The 16,316-nt window shown below is 35.6% G+C and overlaps 1 protein-coding gene across 5 annotated transcripts; it reads right to left on the bottom strand.

Annotated features, from left to right (window-relative positions):
* Nucleotides 1-826: 826 nt before the first annotated feature.
* Nucleotides 827-13,500, bottom strand: LOC132068564 (DEAD-box ATP-dependent RNA helicase 8). Of its 5 annotated transcripts, none has more exons than XM_059462194.1 (11): nucleotides 13,062-13,268; nucleotides 9,060-9,273; nucleotides 8,372-8,432; nucleotides 7,331-7,565; nucleotides 4,890-5,128; nucleotides 4,250-4,501; nucleotides 3,961-4,141; nucleotides 2,554-2,642; nucleotides 2,401-2,474; nucleotides 2,231-2,305; nucleotides 827-1,099 (listed from the first exon to the last, which is right to left on the bottom strand). In XM_059462194.1, the coding sequence occupies exons 1-11, from the start codon at nucleotides 13,102-13,104 to the stop codon at nucleotides 1,069-1,071; spliced, it is 1,494 nt and encodes a 497-aa protein (XP_059318177.1). In that variant the 5' UTR covers nucleotides 13,105-13,268; the 3' UTR covers nucleotides 827-1,068. The 5 variants fall into 5 exon arrangements, with proteins under 5 accessions (XP_059318177.1, XP_059318179.1, XP_059318181.1 ...); XM_059462196.1 differs by having other exon boundaries at nucleotides 2,193-2,305; XM_059462198.1 differs by lacking the exons at nucleotides 9,060-9,273; nucleotides 13,062-13,268 and adding exons at nucleotides 10,494-10,539; nucleotides 10,650-10,728.
* Between the last annotated feature and the right edge of the window lie 2,816 nt (nucleotides 13,501-16,316).

A 16,316-nucleotide genomic window follows, 5' to 3' on the forward strand; every position in this document is an offset into this window, starting at 1 on the left:
CACTGTGTGTGAGATTTCACAGGGTATGCTGCTGTTGTAAAATCCAAGAAGGGTTCTGTTTAAGATAGTGATTGTTATCCATTTTACCAAGCCCGTTGATTATCAAGGTTTGAAAAAGACAGCTTTGAAATGCTACTAGTCAAAGATCTATGATAAAATATGCACTTTATTTATATTTTTTAAGGGGTGCGAAAAAGTAAACGTTAACGGAGCGAAATGAGAAATGCGAAATGTGAGTTACGTCTATTTCAGTTTCATGTTCAAAGCATTACACATAATTCAATTCAATCAGTGTCCTTGACCCACTTAGGTATCCAGAAAAAGCATATCCCATTTATTTAGATCTTCCAAATCTAAATAAAAAGGACAGGACTATAGACTGTAACAATCCCTCGATTTAATACCAAATGAACCTTTAAGTCAGCAACAAATTCAGTTTCATTTGAGACGTCGTTATAGAATTGCTCTCTTTTTCCCCTCTCATAAACAAACTACAACTGAACAGCGGTAATCAAGAAGCTACTAGGGTGTGTTTGGTACGAAGGAAAATGTTTGTGTGTTTGGTACGAAGGAAAATGTTTCTTACTTATTTTCTGGTGTTAGGGTAAGTAAAAAAAAATATTATCTCAAAAGCATTTTGTATAATCAAAGCAAACACTATGGGATGGAGGGCAGGGGTGGAAGCGGAAGTGGGCTGTGTTAGGGGTAGGGAGGAGACAATTAATGTGAAATACCTCTTACAAAACTTGTTCTCCTATGATTTTCTTTATTTTTAAGGAACTTGTTTTGCTAGACAAAATCTTTGCAAAATTTTTTACCAACCAAGTACGGAAAATTAGAAAACCTCCATACCAAACACATCCTAAAACGTGAATATTACACACAACCATTTGCCTTCTAACCTCATCAATATTGAATTGTCACTTGGAAACTGATAACCAAAACTAGCCAACTCCGACAACCACATCACTAGGCACAAGCCATTGGCTATCACATTTATGGCCATGGACCATTTTAATAGTAACTATATGTACCAAGATGTTCAATTTTAGCTCAAGGGCATCTATCTCAGTAAATGAAACACGTAGCAGCCCCCAACCTATCAAGTAAAAGAAACAAGTATCAACACAAAGGAGAATGATTCAGAAACCAAAGGATTCAACAATCACTCGCACAACATCACATTTCAGTTCGAAAATAAGCTGAAATTCTTCAACAAGTCTGAAGCGCAAGAGGTCACTTCCTACGTAACAATTCGTTCACTTTCAAGGGCTTAGAAAAACAGAACTATTAACTCTCTTCCTTCGCACAGATACAATCACGATATACTACTACAATTTGCTAATAAGATCACATTCTTCGCATCAGCCAAGCTAAATAGGTTCATGGATACGGTCAACAACCTAACTTAGCAGTAGAAATAACTACAGAAGGAAAAGAAGAGTGCATCACCCCTGGAGCACAGGCTATAAAAGCTGGTAAATGGAGTACTGAAACTGCACTTGAATGTCTTGAGGTCATTTCACCAATAAAGACTGTTCTACCACTTCACATGCTTGACGGTAGGCGCAACTCCATGACGATCTCCACGTCAATAACATGTTGTCAACAAACATAGGGTGAAACAACTAAAGGAAAATAGTTTCGACAGCTTTGTTCAACAGACACAGAAATAAAAATACTACAAATGCACCACACTACAGAAACGAGGGCCCGGTAAAGGATAGGCAGTCAATGAACAGACCATTCCAGTGCCAATACCTGCCATTAAATTCTTTTTGCATCATCTAAAGGGCATTTAGCAGCCGAAGATCTATAATGAACTTTATTGTCTCAGCAACCATGAAACACTCGAGTCCGTCATTCTTTTAGATTCTCAGGAGTCGCATATCTTCAAACACAAAAAGCGGACAACTCCAAGAAAGCATGTGTTAAAAAAAATATCTTTCCTCGCCCCCTCCCCCTCTCTCTCTCCTTAGTTTGGGGGAGGATATTCAAAGAAATAAGACTTTGTAACTTTTGCAAGATGTGCCAACCACCTTCAGTGCAAGCAAAACGAAACAAACACTAATGGACAATTAAAGCTGTCAAAAGATGCATTCAAGTCTGCATGGAAAAACTGAATTCTCGGTAGCTCAGATCAGCACTGTGACAAACTGTGTGCATGAAGCATCTCTACATTAACGACTCACCATCCAGAATCGTATCGACCATGAAGATGATTCATTACCCGCAATATATAGCCTGGTCTATATGTGGCGGAATTTGCTTAATCTCGGTTCCTAGCTCTTGTTCAATTCTATACCTGTCAAAAGATTTAATATCATTAAAAATAGCAAAACAAAAGAAAGAGTGCAAACTAAACGACCTATTATAAGAGATGAACTACTTTATACTTACAGATTGAAGCGATCCTCAAAAGTAATTAGGTTGACAGCTAAACCAAGGTGGCCAAATCTCCCAGACCGCCCAACCTGCACATAAAGCAAATATGAAAAATATAATAGTACAAATAGATGGACGATTCACTTGGTAAAGATCTGTATGGCATACCCTGTGTAAATATGTTTCTGAGTTCTTTGGGAAATCAAAGTTGATAACAACATTGACTGCTTGAATGTCTATCCCTCTAGTAAACAAATCTGAGCTCAACATGAAGTAAGCTCAGTTACTTGATCAATCTACCAGACATATTAAACAATAACAATAAGCAGAATATGCAATTCATTATCATCATGCAATTAGTAAAACAGAACTGTGGCCAACATGAAAGTGAACGGAGTTACTTAATCAATCTAAGAGACATATTTAACATAACATAATAAGTGAATGACAATTACTTATCACCTTACAAGAACAGGACTTGGGAAACGTTATTTCTTTGGGGAAGTAAAAGGACTTTTGGGTGGGTGGGTGCTTTTTTTTTTGGGGGGTGGGTGGGGGGGGGGGAGTTAAATTAAGTGTCGATCATGAGTATGAAGGCAAGATTTATATATAAAAGATTGGCAACAATGCCAGGATCATCATGCAATAGCAATATTCAAATAGATGCTACAGTACATCGGAGTTAAAATCACTTAGTATACGGTTGGACACATTTGAATTGGAGTTGGAAAAAAAAAAAAACAAATTGAAAAAGAGTTTGATGGTGCTTGACTGGGCACAGAGTTTTTAACTTTTAAGAAAGAAAAAAGGTTTCTGGCACATGCCAAAAGTACCCTGAACTCTTGTGGTCTTAAACATGCCATGACACTTCTATGGTTATTAAGAGTATGCCATTAAGGCTAAAATGGGAGATTTATAGTTAAAGATTTTTCCAAATATGGAAAGGTGTCATTCTTTTCGGAACAAGCTAAAAAGTAAAGAGTGTCATAGAAAATGTAACAATGGAAGTAATAACGTTGAACATTTGCAAAAATACTAAAATATTATTTATACCCGCGGACCCTCAAGCACAGAAAGAACAAAAGAAAGAGAGATCAATACTGTGAACAAAGGGGGCACAAGTTCCAAACTGAAAACAGAATCAATTCCTCTCAACAATTATAATCAATTCCTCTCAATAATTATAAATAATGTCATAAAATTATTTCATCCATATCAATATTTGGGAAATTAGGATGCTGCTAGACATAGAACCATAAACTGCAGATATATAAATATTAGCAATTTAGCCCCAAAATTTTGCAGTCACAGCCAAATGGCTTCCATGCAGGAAGCACTACACCATCAAATTTCTCTTGATACTTGACTACTAGAAAGCACATTCTTAAGACAAGGATGAACCGGTAAATATGCTTAGAGGAACAACATAACTGATCTTTAATGGTAATATTTGCAATCATAGGAGCAATTTCAACAATTGACTTCAATGACCACCTACTACTAACTCAGCACTTACAACAAGAAAGACCAGCAAGTATGAGTACTCGCAGCCCGAAGTAGATGCAGTTATCATACCAGTACAGACAAGGTTCCTGCATGCACCATTGCGGAAGTCATGAAAAACCCTGTTCCTATGATCTTGGAGCATCTTTGCATGGATATAGAAGCACGAATAACCCAGCTCCGTTATCTTCTTGGCAAGAAGTTCTACGCGATTTACAGAGTTGCAGAAAATTATTGATTGGTTTATTTGAAGCTGCAAAAACAGAAAAAGAATGTTAGTATTATGAACTGCAGTAAGTTCTAAGATCACCAACTGCAGTAAGTTCTCAGATCACCATTAATAGTTAGGTAAAGGACCAACCTTAGAGAACAGAGTGTTCAGACAGTGAAGCTTCTGTCTTTCTTCAACAAAAGCATAAAACTGGGTAATACCCTTGAGTGTAAGTTCGTCCATAAGGTTGATAACATAAGGCTTCTGCAAGTATCTATCTTTGAAGTCCTTGACTGTAACAGGGAATGTAGCAGAAAACATTAGTATCTGACGATTTGCAGGCATGAAACGGATCAGCTGCTCAATGGAAGGTAGGAACTCCGGTGATAGAAGCTTATCAGCCTGAAGGACAAAAGTAAACACAACTAAATTAAAAATAACATACAGTGTCATCCCTGTGAAGTTTCGGGGTGTTGGGGAAGGTGGAGATGTTAAAGAAAATCATTTTACATTCGAGATTATTATGCACGAAAGTGAAGAATTTTGCATTGTTTCTGACTTTCTAGGTTCCAAATGAGTGTTATAACTACAATAGCTTAAACATTGCTCGCGTATTCTTCCTCATATTAGAAATAAATTATATGAACAGATCAAGAATATTATGATGATTAGACTTCATTAATATTGCACATAAGGAGTACCCTGTATTCAACAAGGTTTGTGAAGAATTGACAGCATCTGGCAATCACAGAAGGAAAAAGAAAAAGAGGAAGGGAAGAAGAAGAATTACCTCATCCATGACAAGCATGGAGCAATCTTTCAAAACACACACTCCTTTACCTGCAAGGTCAAGTATTCTTCCAGGAGTTCCAACAAGCAAATGTACAGGCTGATATAGTCTCATTATGTCGTCTTTTAAGCTGGTCCCGCCGGTGGAAACCATGACTTGAATTTTTAAGTTCTTCGCGAGTTCTTTGCAAACTTGAGATGTTTGAAGAGCCAATTCTCGAGTTGGGACAAGGATAACAGCTGCACATGGAGGCACCAACAGTAACTTAGTGAACAAATTATAAGGATCCAACCTTACACTTACTCAACCAAATTGCTTATATGTAAGCAAATACTTTTTAAGAAGAAAAGGAAAAGTGCTTTATTTATTGCAGGAGGGAGGATAATCAATTTCTAGGACCAACATAAGACTACTTAAAGTACACTCCACATGACCAAAATAATGTACCTTCTAACATAAGAAAATATTTGTACCAGTCTATGCATTACAAGAAACTTCCAGGAAAAAAAAAGGTAGTAACTTAATAACTTTCTGGGGTGCAATTATGACATTAACAATTTAAGCCTAAGCCATTATACTAATTTCCATAACTGATCGTACTTCTTTACAGAACCTCTTGATGCCAATTAATTTAACTCCACTATACCTATTGAGCCAGCATCCTAGCATATGAGGCACTCAGCTCGCTGATAGTCTATCCCATCAAAAATGGTTTCAGTGCATATTGTTAAGACACTCCCACGAGAACAAAAGATATGCCAAGAGTTCATGAGCTCATTCAATGTGCAAACCGACAATACATGGAAAAAGAGCTCCGCGAAGATTTGAATTTTGCTTAAAAAGATGTTGAGCTTCCCGTCACTTAACTATATATGGCTCAAACTCAACTTCATAACCTAAACAAACATATTACAAGCTTGGGCATTCTTTTAAGAGTTTAAGTTTCATCAATTGACGGTGTAAAAATTATCACGTCACTTCTTTTATAGGTAAAAGATAGCAAGTTGGCTAAAATCAACTACAAGTAATTTCCTTCATGGTTTAGCAACGTAGAAAAAGACGGTGAATAACCTGTTGGTGCTGGTAAAATTGTACCAAGCGCGTAAAAACTTTAGATTGCGATGTATGATTTTTTTATTTTATTTTTTTTTATTTTTTTTTGAAAAGTAACAGGTTTGTATTGAAATCAAAAGAGCCTGTGAAGGCCATAGTTACAATGATGCATGAAACCTTTAATTCTTTTTGAGAAAAAAAAAACTTTAATTCTTTTCTTTCTGGAATACAATCAGTATTAATTCTCTTCTCAAATTATTTTAGAACTTGACCTTGAATTAAAGTTCAAAATATTTCTAAACCAATGGTAAAGCTTCTACATGTTCTCTCATTACAAATCTTGTATGTTTTTGCAAATTATGAGTGCTAGACCATTATAATGCAAGTATCAATTAACTCCAAAGAATCTCTTTGCAAAAGATTTCTTGTTGGCAATTAAAGATATGCACACACAAAGGGGATGATAAGCAAGCAGTTCGGGTGGATTGGGGACTTCAAGATGAATTAAGTAATTGGGTCCTAGCCAAATCCACACCAATGGTCTGTGCAAGAGGCAGATCCGGCAAAAACTAGTCAACTAAAAAATATATAAATACGTAAAATTTGGAAAAAGGCGCTCCAAGTCTCCAAACAAGCTCTTAATTTAATTTTTTGAGTTTTTTTTTTTTTTTTTCATTTTAAGAAACATAGACAATAGGCATTATACTTCTAATATCAGAATAGATTGCAGTGCGTCTGCAGAATAAAAGAGTTAACACATCTTCTTCAAGTAACTCTAGAGATGATGACCCAGGGAAAAAATAGCAGTTACTGTAATAAGCAGAGAGAAGTAAGAAACGGCAGACTAATATGCTTTTATCACATAGCTTCTAAAATGGAAGGTACTCATAAAACTTTTTATTCGTATTTTCAAGAGAAACAAGAATGCCTACATAATGGGGCCTTGAATTTTAACGTACATGCATGATTAGGATCTAATTCATCATTCAACTCAACCAATGGTTTACAAGATTGCAACCCCTGAAAGGCGGAACATTTTAACAGACTAGCTTGAATTGAATACCTGAAGATGCCATTTTTTGACCTGTACATATGTTGGTGCTCTTTGTTTAAACTACCACGCATATTGGCATATAGTTTCCATAATGCTAAATTGCATTTTCACCAGAAGGAAAGAGTCGATCTTCTTGAGGGGCCCAAATAAGTTCGGACTGAACTTGGCTCATTCAGACTTCAGTAACTAGGCTATAACCCAAGTTCATGCTCAAGCTTGACTAGTGATCAAATAAATAAGCAGATTCAAACTGCACTATGTAGGCAATTTAGTTTGTTACAGTTTCAACCAGCAGAGAGCACACAATATGACTTGCAATCAATTAAATAAGAACCTTGAATGACATTGTTGTCCTGATCAATCTTTTCCAATGCAGGAATGCAGAAGGCAGCAGTCTTCCCAGTTCCATTCTTGGCCCTTGCCAAAATATCACTTCCTGTTAGAGCAATTGGAATACTCTCCTCCTGGATTGGTGATGGTCTCTCAAACCCCTTTTCGTAAATTCCCATAAGCAGTTCACGCTTTAGAAAATAGTCTTCAAAATCGTTTCCCTTAGTTGCTGTCACATCCTGCCAGGAACAACTAATGTAAGTGCAACACAGTGCAAGTCAAGAAGCAACAGGCAAAGGCAGCTTGTGTATGTCGAACAATGTGTTAACTTCTATTCAACAATTAAAATCACTGCAGTGAGAAACCATAAAACACAAGTGTAGCTGAACCGCATCAATGAACATGACACAATTAGCCAAAACGCTTAAGAGACTCAAGTATCATAGCTATAGGCACCAGTGATGTTATGTTCGTTAACTTAGTGTTAAAAACATGTATTATATTTTTTAGAAGTAGAACCACAAGACACAAAAACGAAAAAATGCTCTTACCACTAGAGTAGCCTCAGATTCATTTGAGCACTTGCATGAACAATGTGTTGAGGCCACAATTATGTGCTAGATTCTTGATAGACAATATGATATCATTTCTAAGTAGATGTAACATCATACATGGATGCTCAAATATAAACAACCCAGAGGCTGAAATTTTGCGGACACAAACTATGTCAAGGTTTTCCGTGAGAAAAAATGATGATGCCAGTTAACAGATTATCAGATGCTTGTAGGCCACATCAGATATGTCAATATGAAAATAACATGTGTTCAACATTACCAGTTTCAAAAAAAAAAAAAAAATGAAAATAACATCTGTCTTTTTAAGTTGTGAAATCAAGATGCAGTATGTGTGATACATAATGAAAAGTTCAAATAGATTGTGTTAGATAAGAAGAGAAAAGAACATGGCCGTCCAAAGAATCGTCACAAAGATACTAATCAAGATAGATTGAACTGCAAGAGCATAGAGATGACAATTGCCAATTTACCTCAGTCCTGTATCGACTATCAAGTGGTGGTATCTTCAAGCTAGCCTTCCAATCTTGTGAACTAAATAAGAGGAGAAACGAAAAATGACTTATTTCGCACTCTCACCGAATCAGTCAAACTTATGAAACATAAAATTCAAAGTCAACCTACCTACTATTGTCAACCAAAAATCTTAAGTAAAACCTTGGGGGAAGGAAAAGTTTTTTGTGATATAATCTATTTGATTTCTGAGTTAAGAATCAAATTCATCCATCCTTTCCATTACCACTGTCACATGTAAATTAAAGCTCCCTTCAGAGTGCAGACATTTCGTGGTCCATGGCCTCAGAATGGCTCGCCAGTCGCCACTAATGATTTGCTACTGACAACAAGACTGAAAAGGGCTCTTTCCCGCGAACATTTGTGTTGTCTGCAAACATCACAATGAGATCCACAACCATCTCTTTCACATTGTCTCATCGCTATGTTGTAAAGGGAAGTGTGGTATCCTGAGATGCTATTGTCCCATCGCTTCATTGTAAGGGAAAGTCTACTATCCCCAGTGTTTTTTTCTTTTTCGGAGCATCCCATTGTGTTTTTTTTTTTTTTAGGGGAATGGTGATTGTATTAAAAAGCTAGCACTAAGGAAGTGTTGTAGTAATTACAAGTGAGCAAAAAACCAAAAGAAAATTCCATTTTCAATCTTACATAGATTCGAAGAGGCTAGGTATTGATCCTGCTTCATTTACAAATTCCCCTTTACACCAAAACGAAAACAAAGGTATGCAGTTGTTGGAAAGAGTTGATTTCACTTCAAAACATCTGTTGTTCCTTAACTTCCTTTCCTTCCAAAATCCAAACAATCCACCATATGCATGCTGGGATTGTGTTCCAGCACAGTGTCCTCTTGCTCTCCTTCTACCTAGTTCCAACAGTTTAATACTTATGCGGTAAATAGTATCTCATTGTTTTTCAGAGCGAAAAGCGCAAAAAAAAATGACTAGGTCCATGGGGTTGAAGCGAAAAGCGTGAAATGAAGTGCATGCTTCTCTGAACAACTTATGGGAACTACAGTACCAAACATCTATAAATTTTAATATTATAATAAAAAAAATTGGATAAGGTAAGGTATATATTATAATAATCAAATTGCGATTAGAACATACAATAATGACGATATTAATCCAACTCATCAAGTAGAGATCCAATGAGCCAATAACTTCTCATCGGGATCACTTTGCAACAATGTTTGAAGCACACACTTCTTTAAAGCGCATGACTTCACCCATGAAGCGATAACCCTTGGATTCACATCGCTCATTGCTAAATAACACTGAGTATCCTCGTGATTCTAGGACATGTTGGTCTTAGAATTTGGGAGATGGAGAACTGAAGCATTGTGAAGGCTCTTGTTTCTATTCCATATAAACCAACCGGTGTACAAGGACCTCTCAAGATCAAGAGCAACCAACACACTTCCTCTAGGAGACAGAAGGAGATAACAAGTCATTAGGTCTACGAGGATACCAGACGGTGGCACAATTTCAGACAAGGCTCTAGAGAAACGTAAAAAGACATAAATACAAAATAATTTACTCCCTCTATCCAATTTATGTAACTCTTTCTTTATTGGTCAGTCCCAAAAAGAATGTGACATTTCTATATTTAGTACAATTTAACTCAAACTTCCCATTATACCCTTAATGAAAGGATTTATAGCCACACAAAAATCTATGGTGTGTTCCTAGACCATGAGTTTCAAAAGTCTTTCTTCATTCTTAAACTACGTGTCCAATCAAAAACCATCACATAAATTGGAACAGAGGGAATATAAATTTTGACGGAACTATTTTACAAACAGAACATCATACAATCAGGACAAGACATGTGGAAGTGGAGAGATAGGAAAAGAGGGCCTGTCTTGCTGAGGTTTTTCTACCATAGTTTACTGAAAGAGAGGATATAGTTTGTCCATATCTATTAGTATGGATTTCACGAGCACCTAAAAAATTATGCTTCTTGTATGGATGGCAACAAAAGGGGGAGAAATCCTAACTGCTGAAAATCTTAGGAAAAAGAAGATAACAAATGTCTACTGGTGCTTCATGTGCAAATAGTCGAGAGAAGATGTGAACCATTTACCAATGCATTCCCACGTTGCAAGCTGTTGTGATGGACTGTACTGAATCTATTTGGGAATACAATTGTCAATGTTGGGTACAGTGCAAACGTGATTCATAGTTGGGCCTTCAGAGGGAGGTGAAGGAGATACAAAGCATGGGACATAGCTCCTCTTACCTTGATGTGGGTACTCTGGAGGGAAATAGACAAGATGGCATTTGAAAGGGTGGAATACTAGTTTGCAGAGTTGAAGACGTGTCTTTATTTTTGGTCAACTGTGCATGCACCTGCAAGGCTCTTGTAATTTAAAATAATTGGGTGTTATTCGTAGAGAATCATACTTTTGTATCATTCTCTAGTTTTTCTGCCACTTGTATAGTGGGCCACCCCACAAAATCAATGAATTAATACTTTCCAACCCCAAAAATATGAGTAGGTCGGCCTAACATATATGGCCAACTAATGCACTTAGTTTAGGAAATTAGGATTGTCAATATCTCAACCACCTCTTCTTCAATTAGACTTGTACCCAAGATGTCAGATAATGGGGCACCCCTTCATGCTAGAAAAGTCGAGACTTGTGAACAAGCTAAGCTAGCCTGGGATATGAAATCCGGTTGTGATTTAAGCTAGAGCTCAATCAAGGTCCTAGTATCATATTAATGGCTCAAATTTATCTCAACATGAAAATGAAGCTCTCAAGCCCAACAAAATTCCATTTCGAACCTATTCTAATGGAGCTCAAAAGTCAGCCCTATCACAAGATTACAGATAGCATAACTAAATTCCATCTTGAACTCACTCTAACGGAGCTCAAAAGTGAGCCCTACCATAAGTTTTCAGAGGGCATTCTTAGTTATTACTCAACAAACTAAAGTGAATGTTAGTTTAGGTCACGACATGTATATAGACATTTTCGGAAAGTAATTTAAGGCCCTTAATGTTGCGCTACTACTTGAGAACAAGAAATTTTGGTGTCCTGCTGCAAGATTCCTGCAAGCTACTTTCTGATAATAATACAAGCTACTTTTTTATAATAATTAAAAAAGATTCCTACAACCCACTCAAACTAATTTAAAGCCGTGAGGATTTAGGCATTTAGCAAAAGAAGTCGGCCATTTATGAAACATGATGACACCCACTAACATCCAAATTCAACGTATCTCTGCTAATCAATTCTAGCTTGACATATGCAATCAAGTTAAAACTATTTCTCTACCAACAAAAAGTCCACGGTTCCCTTTAACTTTATACACGTCCCGCTACTTCCATTATGAGCAATGTATACAACAAGAACAAAACACGCATAAAAGAAACAAACAATAACAACAACTATGCCTCAATTCCAAACTAGTGGGGCTATGTATCCTTCTATCTACATCACTTATTTAGAATTGTCTCAATCCATATGCAATCTAATTATTACTATTTCTCTACACAAAAGTTGTACTCTACTTCATTCAACTTTAAACTCATCCCACAACTTCCAATATGAGCAATGTATACAATACAAGCAAAACACGCATAAAAGGGAGAAAAAAAAAAAAAAAACAAACAAACAAAAGTCACGCCTCAATTCCAAACTAGTTGGAATCATATACCCTTCTATCTGTATCACTACATTTAGAATTGTCTCAATCCAATATTCCATAAACTAAGTTATCAAATACTCCCTCTGTTCCCAATTTATGTGACGCTCTTTCCCTTTTAGTCAGTCCCAAAAAGAATGACACATTTCTACATTTAGTAGTAACATTTTAACTTCAAAACTTCCTATTGTACCCTTAATGAGATGATTTATAACCACACAAATATCTATGGCTTATTTTAGATCACAAGTTTCAAAAGTCTTCCTTTCATTCTTAAACTCCGTGCCCAGTCAAACACCCTCATATAAATTGGGATGGAGGGAATGAATAATTAAATCCTGCATAACTAATCCCTACATAAAATAATACATACATTATCTCATAACCAATCCCTGTATTCCTAATACTTGCATAAGTCTAACCGGGCATTTTAATACATTCCATATATCTTTAGTTTTAGTTTAAGACCACAAGATCGAAAAGTATTTCTTTCTTTCTTTCTTAAACTCCGTGTCAAGTCAAAACCAGACAAACTAATTGAAACGGAGGGAGTAATATAAGTTCTCCAAATACTAGAAGTTATCAAATACATTTACTGCACAAAAGAAAAGTAAAAAAGAAAAATTAAAGAATCCTACCTTCCATCAACTGTTTCGGATTGCAGTCTTTTCAACCTCATCAATAGCAGTGTTTACCACACCACCCACCCCACCCCCACCCCTACTCCCACCACCCACCCCCACTCCATAGTATTTGTTTAGATTATATACAAATGCTTTTAGGATAATATTTTTTGCTTACGGACTTATTTTCCAGGAAAACAATTTCCAATTTTCCTTCGTACCGAACACAGCCTACGTCTCAATTCCAAAACTAGTTGGGGCTATGTATCCTTCTATCTCTATATCACTCCATTTAGAATTGTCTCAATCCAATATTCATCAATAATATAAGTTCTCCAAACACTAGAAATTGAAAGGAAAAATTAAAGAAACTGTACCTTCCATCAATTGTTTCAGATTGGACAGTCTTTTCAACCTCATCAATAGCACTATCTAACTGATTCCTTCTCATCCACTGTTGTTGCTGTTGGTTTTGAAAATGCTGCTCTTGTTGATGATGTCCCACTGAACTATTTCTCTCCATATATTGCTGCTGTTTCTGTTGATTATTATTATTATTATTTCTTTGTTGAAAATTAGGGTTACCCATCCAAGGCGGTGGATATCTTGATCTTGAATTCATTATTACCAAGTATGTATGGGAGGTTATCTATGGAGTTGTCAAATACACTAATAAAATCGAGTAATTACAACAGACAGTGTAGAAGAAATGTTTAAATGTGCGTAGCCAGAAACTGCTGACTATAAATTCCAACAAATATGAGATTGGGAAAATGGTTGCCCGGCAACTGGCCTAGGGAGTCGACGGATTTTTCTAATTTCTCTACGCAAAAGGTCCAAAATACCCTTCTTTTTACCTACTAGTATTAATCAAAAATATCCTCAATGTTATAAAATAATAAAGCAAGCAATATCCTCAATGTTATAAAATAATAAAGCAAGCAAGAAGAATATTATGGTGAAAGAGAGAAGAGAGGAGATATCTTTATTTCTCTGGTTAGGGATTAATTTATAATGAAGGAGAACCTCTATATTTATAGGGGAAAAGTGACTTGATCCCTAAGTCACTAACCCTAATATTTCTCCTAAAAATAGACATCTATAATAATAAATAATATTTATAACACTTCCTCTTGGATGTCTATTTGAAAGATAACGTGCCTCGTTAAAATCTTACTAGAAAAAACCCAAAGGAGAAAAAAATCTAGTGAAGAAAAAAAGAGTACACATTTCTAATAATACGCTATTTGGTTGCCTTATTAAAAACTTTACAAGAAAAAACCAAAGGGGACAAAAACCTTGAAAGGAAAAAGAGTACAACGCGTATTAACTCCACGATGAGAACTTCAATCCAAAACTTAAATCTTCACATCTCAATCTTATGCACCATCTTCTCGAAAGTTACTAAAATAAGCTTAGGAGACTGGTGAATAAATCGGTCATATTATTGCTCGAACAAATCTCTTGCATGTTGATATCACCATTTTTTTGGAGCTAGTGTGTGAAGAACAACTTTGATGAAACATGCCTCGAGCTTTTATGAATCATTTCTTTAGCATTTGGGTATGTCTCGCATCTTCTTGATCTTTTGGATAGAGTTGCATTTCGACTTGCTTTATAAACGAGATGTTACCTTTATATGATTTGACTATCATGTAAAACAAAATTATATGACCATAATCCCTCATAGTCATAGCAAAATATATAAATACATTAATTGCATAAAGATATGGCACTTCAAAACCAAAAAATTCTGCAAGTTTCTCATTTCAACTTCTTTCAACAGATAATAAATTGCGTTTGAGAACTCTTCAAGAGTTTCAATAATATTCAAGTAATCAACTTGCACCAACAATATGACAACATTTTGATTTTCACAAAGTCATAAGGATAAATAGAGTCATTTGTGCCCTTAGTCAAGAATATTCATTAAGGTGATAAAATCGCGTTCACCTTGCTTCACTTAATTCATATAAGAATTATGAACAAATTTCTACAACTTGTATATGCTTCTGCATTTAAAATTCTTCAGGAATTTTCATATAATTTTGTCAAGTAATTCACATAGGTTGTGACAACATCTATTTCTATTTAAATATGCGACATTTTCTGGTGTCTGAACAACATGTCCAATAAGCTTTACACTTACCAAGATGCGTCATTTCACTTGATAATACTTTTTACGTTAGCATGCTTTAATAGACGTAGAATTTAGATCCTCACAATCTTTTACAATATTGCGCTATATTGTACCAAAGATATCGTCGACGATATATCATTTGTATCGGTTCGCAATGTGACATAACTTATTGAGATCTCATCACTTCCATTATTTTTAGGTACCTAAACCTCTCACGAGGTTTTATGAAGTGTTATGTCCTAGGCTCTTCAAGAAAGCACATTGCCTCCTTATAATGATCATTGATCATTTGCTCCTCTTTTTTTCAATGATTATTGCATTTGGAACTCCATTAGTCTATCACGCTTCACGCATGCTATAAACTCTCGTCCTTCAAAGGACATGAATTTAATAGGAGCATTTTGCACCTGAAATTAGAAATTAATTTTGGGTCAGCAAATGCTTCTAGCATTTGAGTTGAATTATCTTTTGAGTGAGGATCATACTAATGATAATTCATAACATATTCCTCAGCTACTTATTCTCTCCCCCTTATGTTAGAAAAACTAACACATATCCCATCTTCTTTGGGGGAATCCATCTTTGTGTATCATGGTAGATTCATTAATCATATACCACACATGAAAAACTGTTAGATGGAAACATTTGGTTCCTAACCCTGAACCAATTGTGAGGAGAGAATTTATCATAATTTATTGGTCTGAAGCATACAAGTGAATACAATATATCATATTTCAGATCACCACATGAAGCTTTGTTCTCATAAGCAATGGTTTAGCTATTTAGTAGAGGCATTTAACGCCAAACCGGCTTGGATATAAACCAGCATTAACAAGATGAATTCTCTTGATTACATAATCTGAAAATTGTGCTCTCAACTCAATTATTTTGAGCAAGTAACTTTGCATATATCAAACTGCGGGTTGACAATAAAAGCACATGTGACCGTCTTATCGATGCATCTATTTAAGATATCACATAACAGGTGAACGGGCCCATATTCACCTTTTATATTTTTTTCAAAATTTGGGGAATTCAATCCAACATTTGCCAGTATAATCAACTTTTCATAAGAACAAGCAACAAAAATAAATTCTTGAAGAAGCTTCTAGTTCTTCAATATATGCCAAATACTCAATTTTCACATCATATTTGAATCGGGATGGCCAACCGCTCATGCCGACTAATAAAATTATTTATACTAGTAAACTTTAGGTTTACCATACCATGTGTTATATGTTTTAGTAAACTTCTGGTTTACTATGACATGAATTATTTTTTGCACCAATAAACTTCTGATTTATCATGCTTATATTTGTGTAGTACAATTTGAAGAATAAAGAGGGTAACCATTCACATACATATTTCTTACCCAATATGGTTTTGAAGATATTTAATCCTCCAATCATTTATAGCTTCAATATGATAGCTATTTACTTTAGTAAACTTCGGGTTTACTACAACTTGTGTTTCGATCACAATGCCTTCATAT

This window comes from Lycium ferocissimum, chromosome 8, assembly GCF_029784015.1.
Source record: "Lycium ferocissimum isolate CSIRO_LF1 chromosome 8, AGI_CSIRO_Lferr_CH_V1, whole genome shotgun sequence".
Lineage (NCBI taxonomy): Eukaryota > Viridiplantae > Streptophyta > Magnoliopsida > Solanales > Solanaceae > Lycium > Lycium ferocissimum.

Coding starts and splice junctions, on each gene's coding strand:
- LOC132068564 (XM_059462194.1), bottom strand. CDS start 13,104: ATGAGGTTGAAAAGACTGTCCAATCTGAAACAATTGATGGAAG. Junction 9,274..13,061: donor TCTGAAACAATTGATGGAAG/GTACAGTTTCTT, acceptor TGTTGGAACTAG/GTAGAAGGAGAGCAAGAGGA. Junction 2,643..3,960: donor CAGGAACCTTGTCTGTACTG/GTATGATAACTG, acceptor TGTTGAGCTCAG/ATTTGTTTACTAGAGGGATA.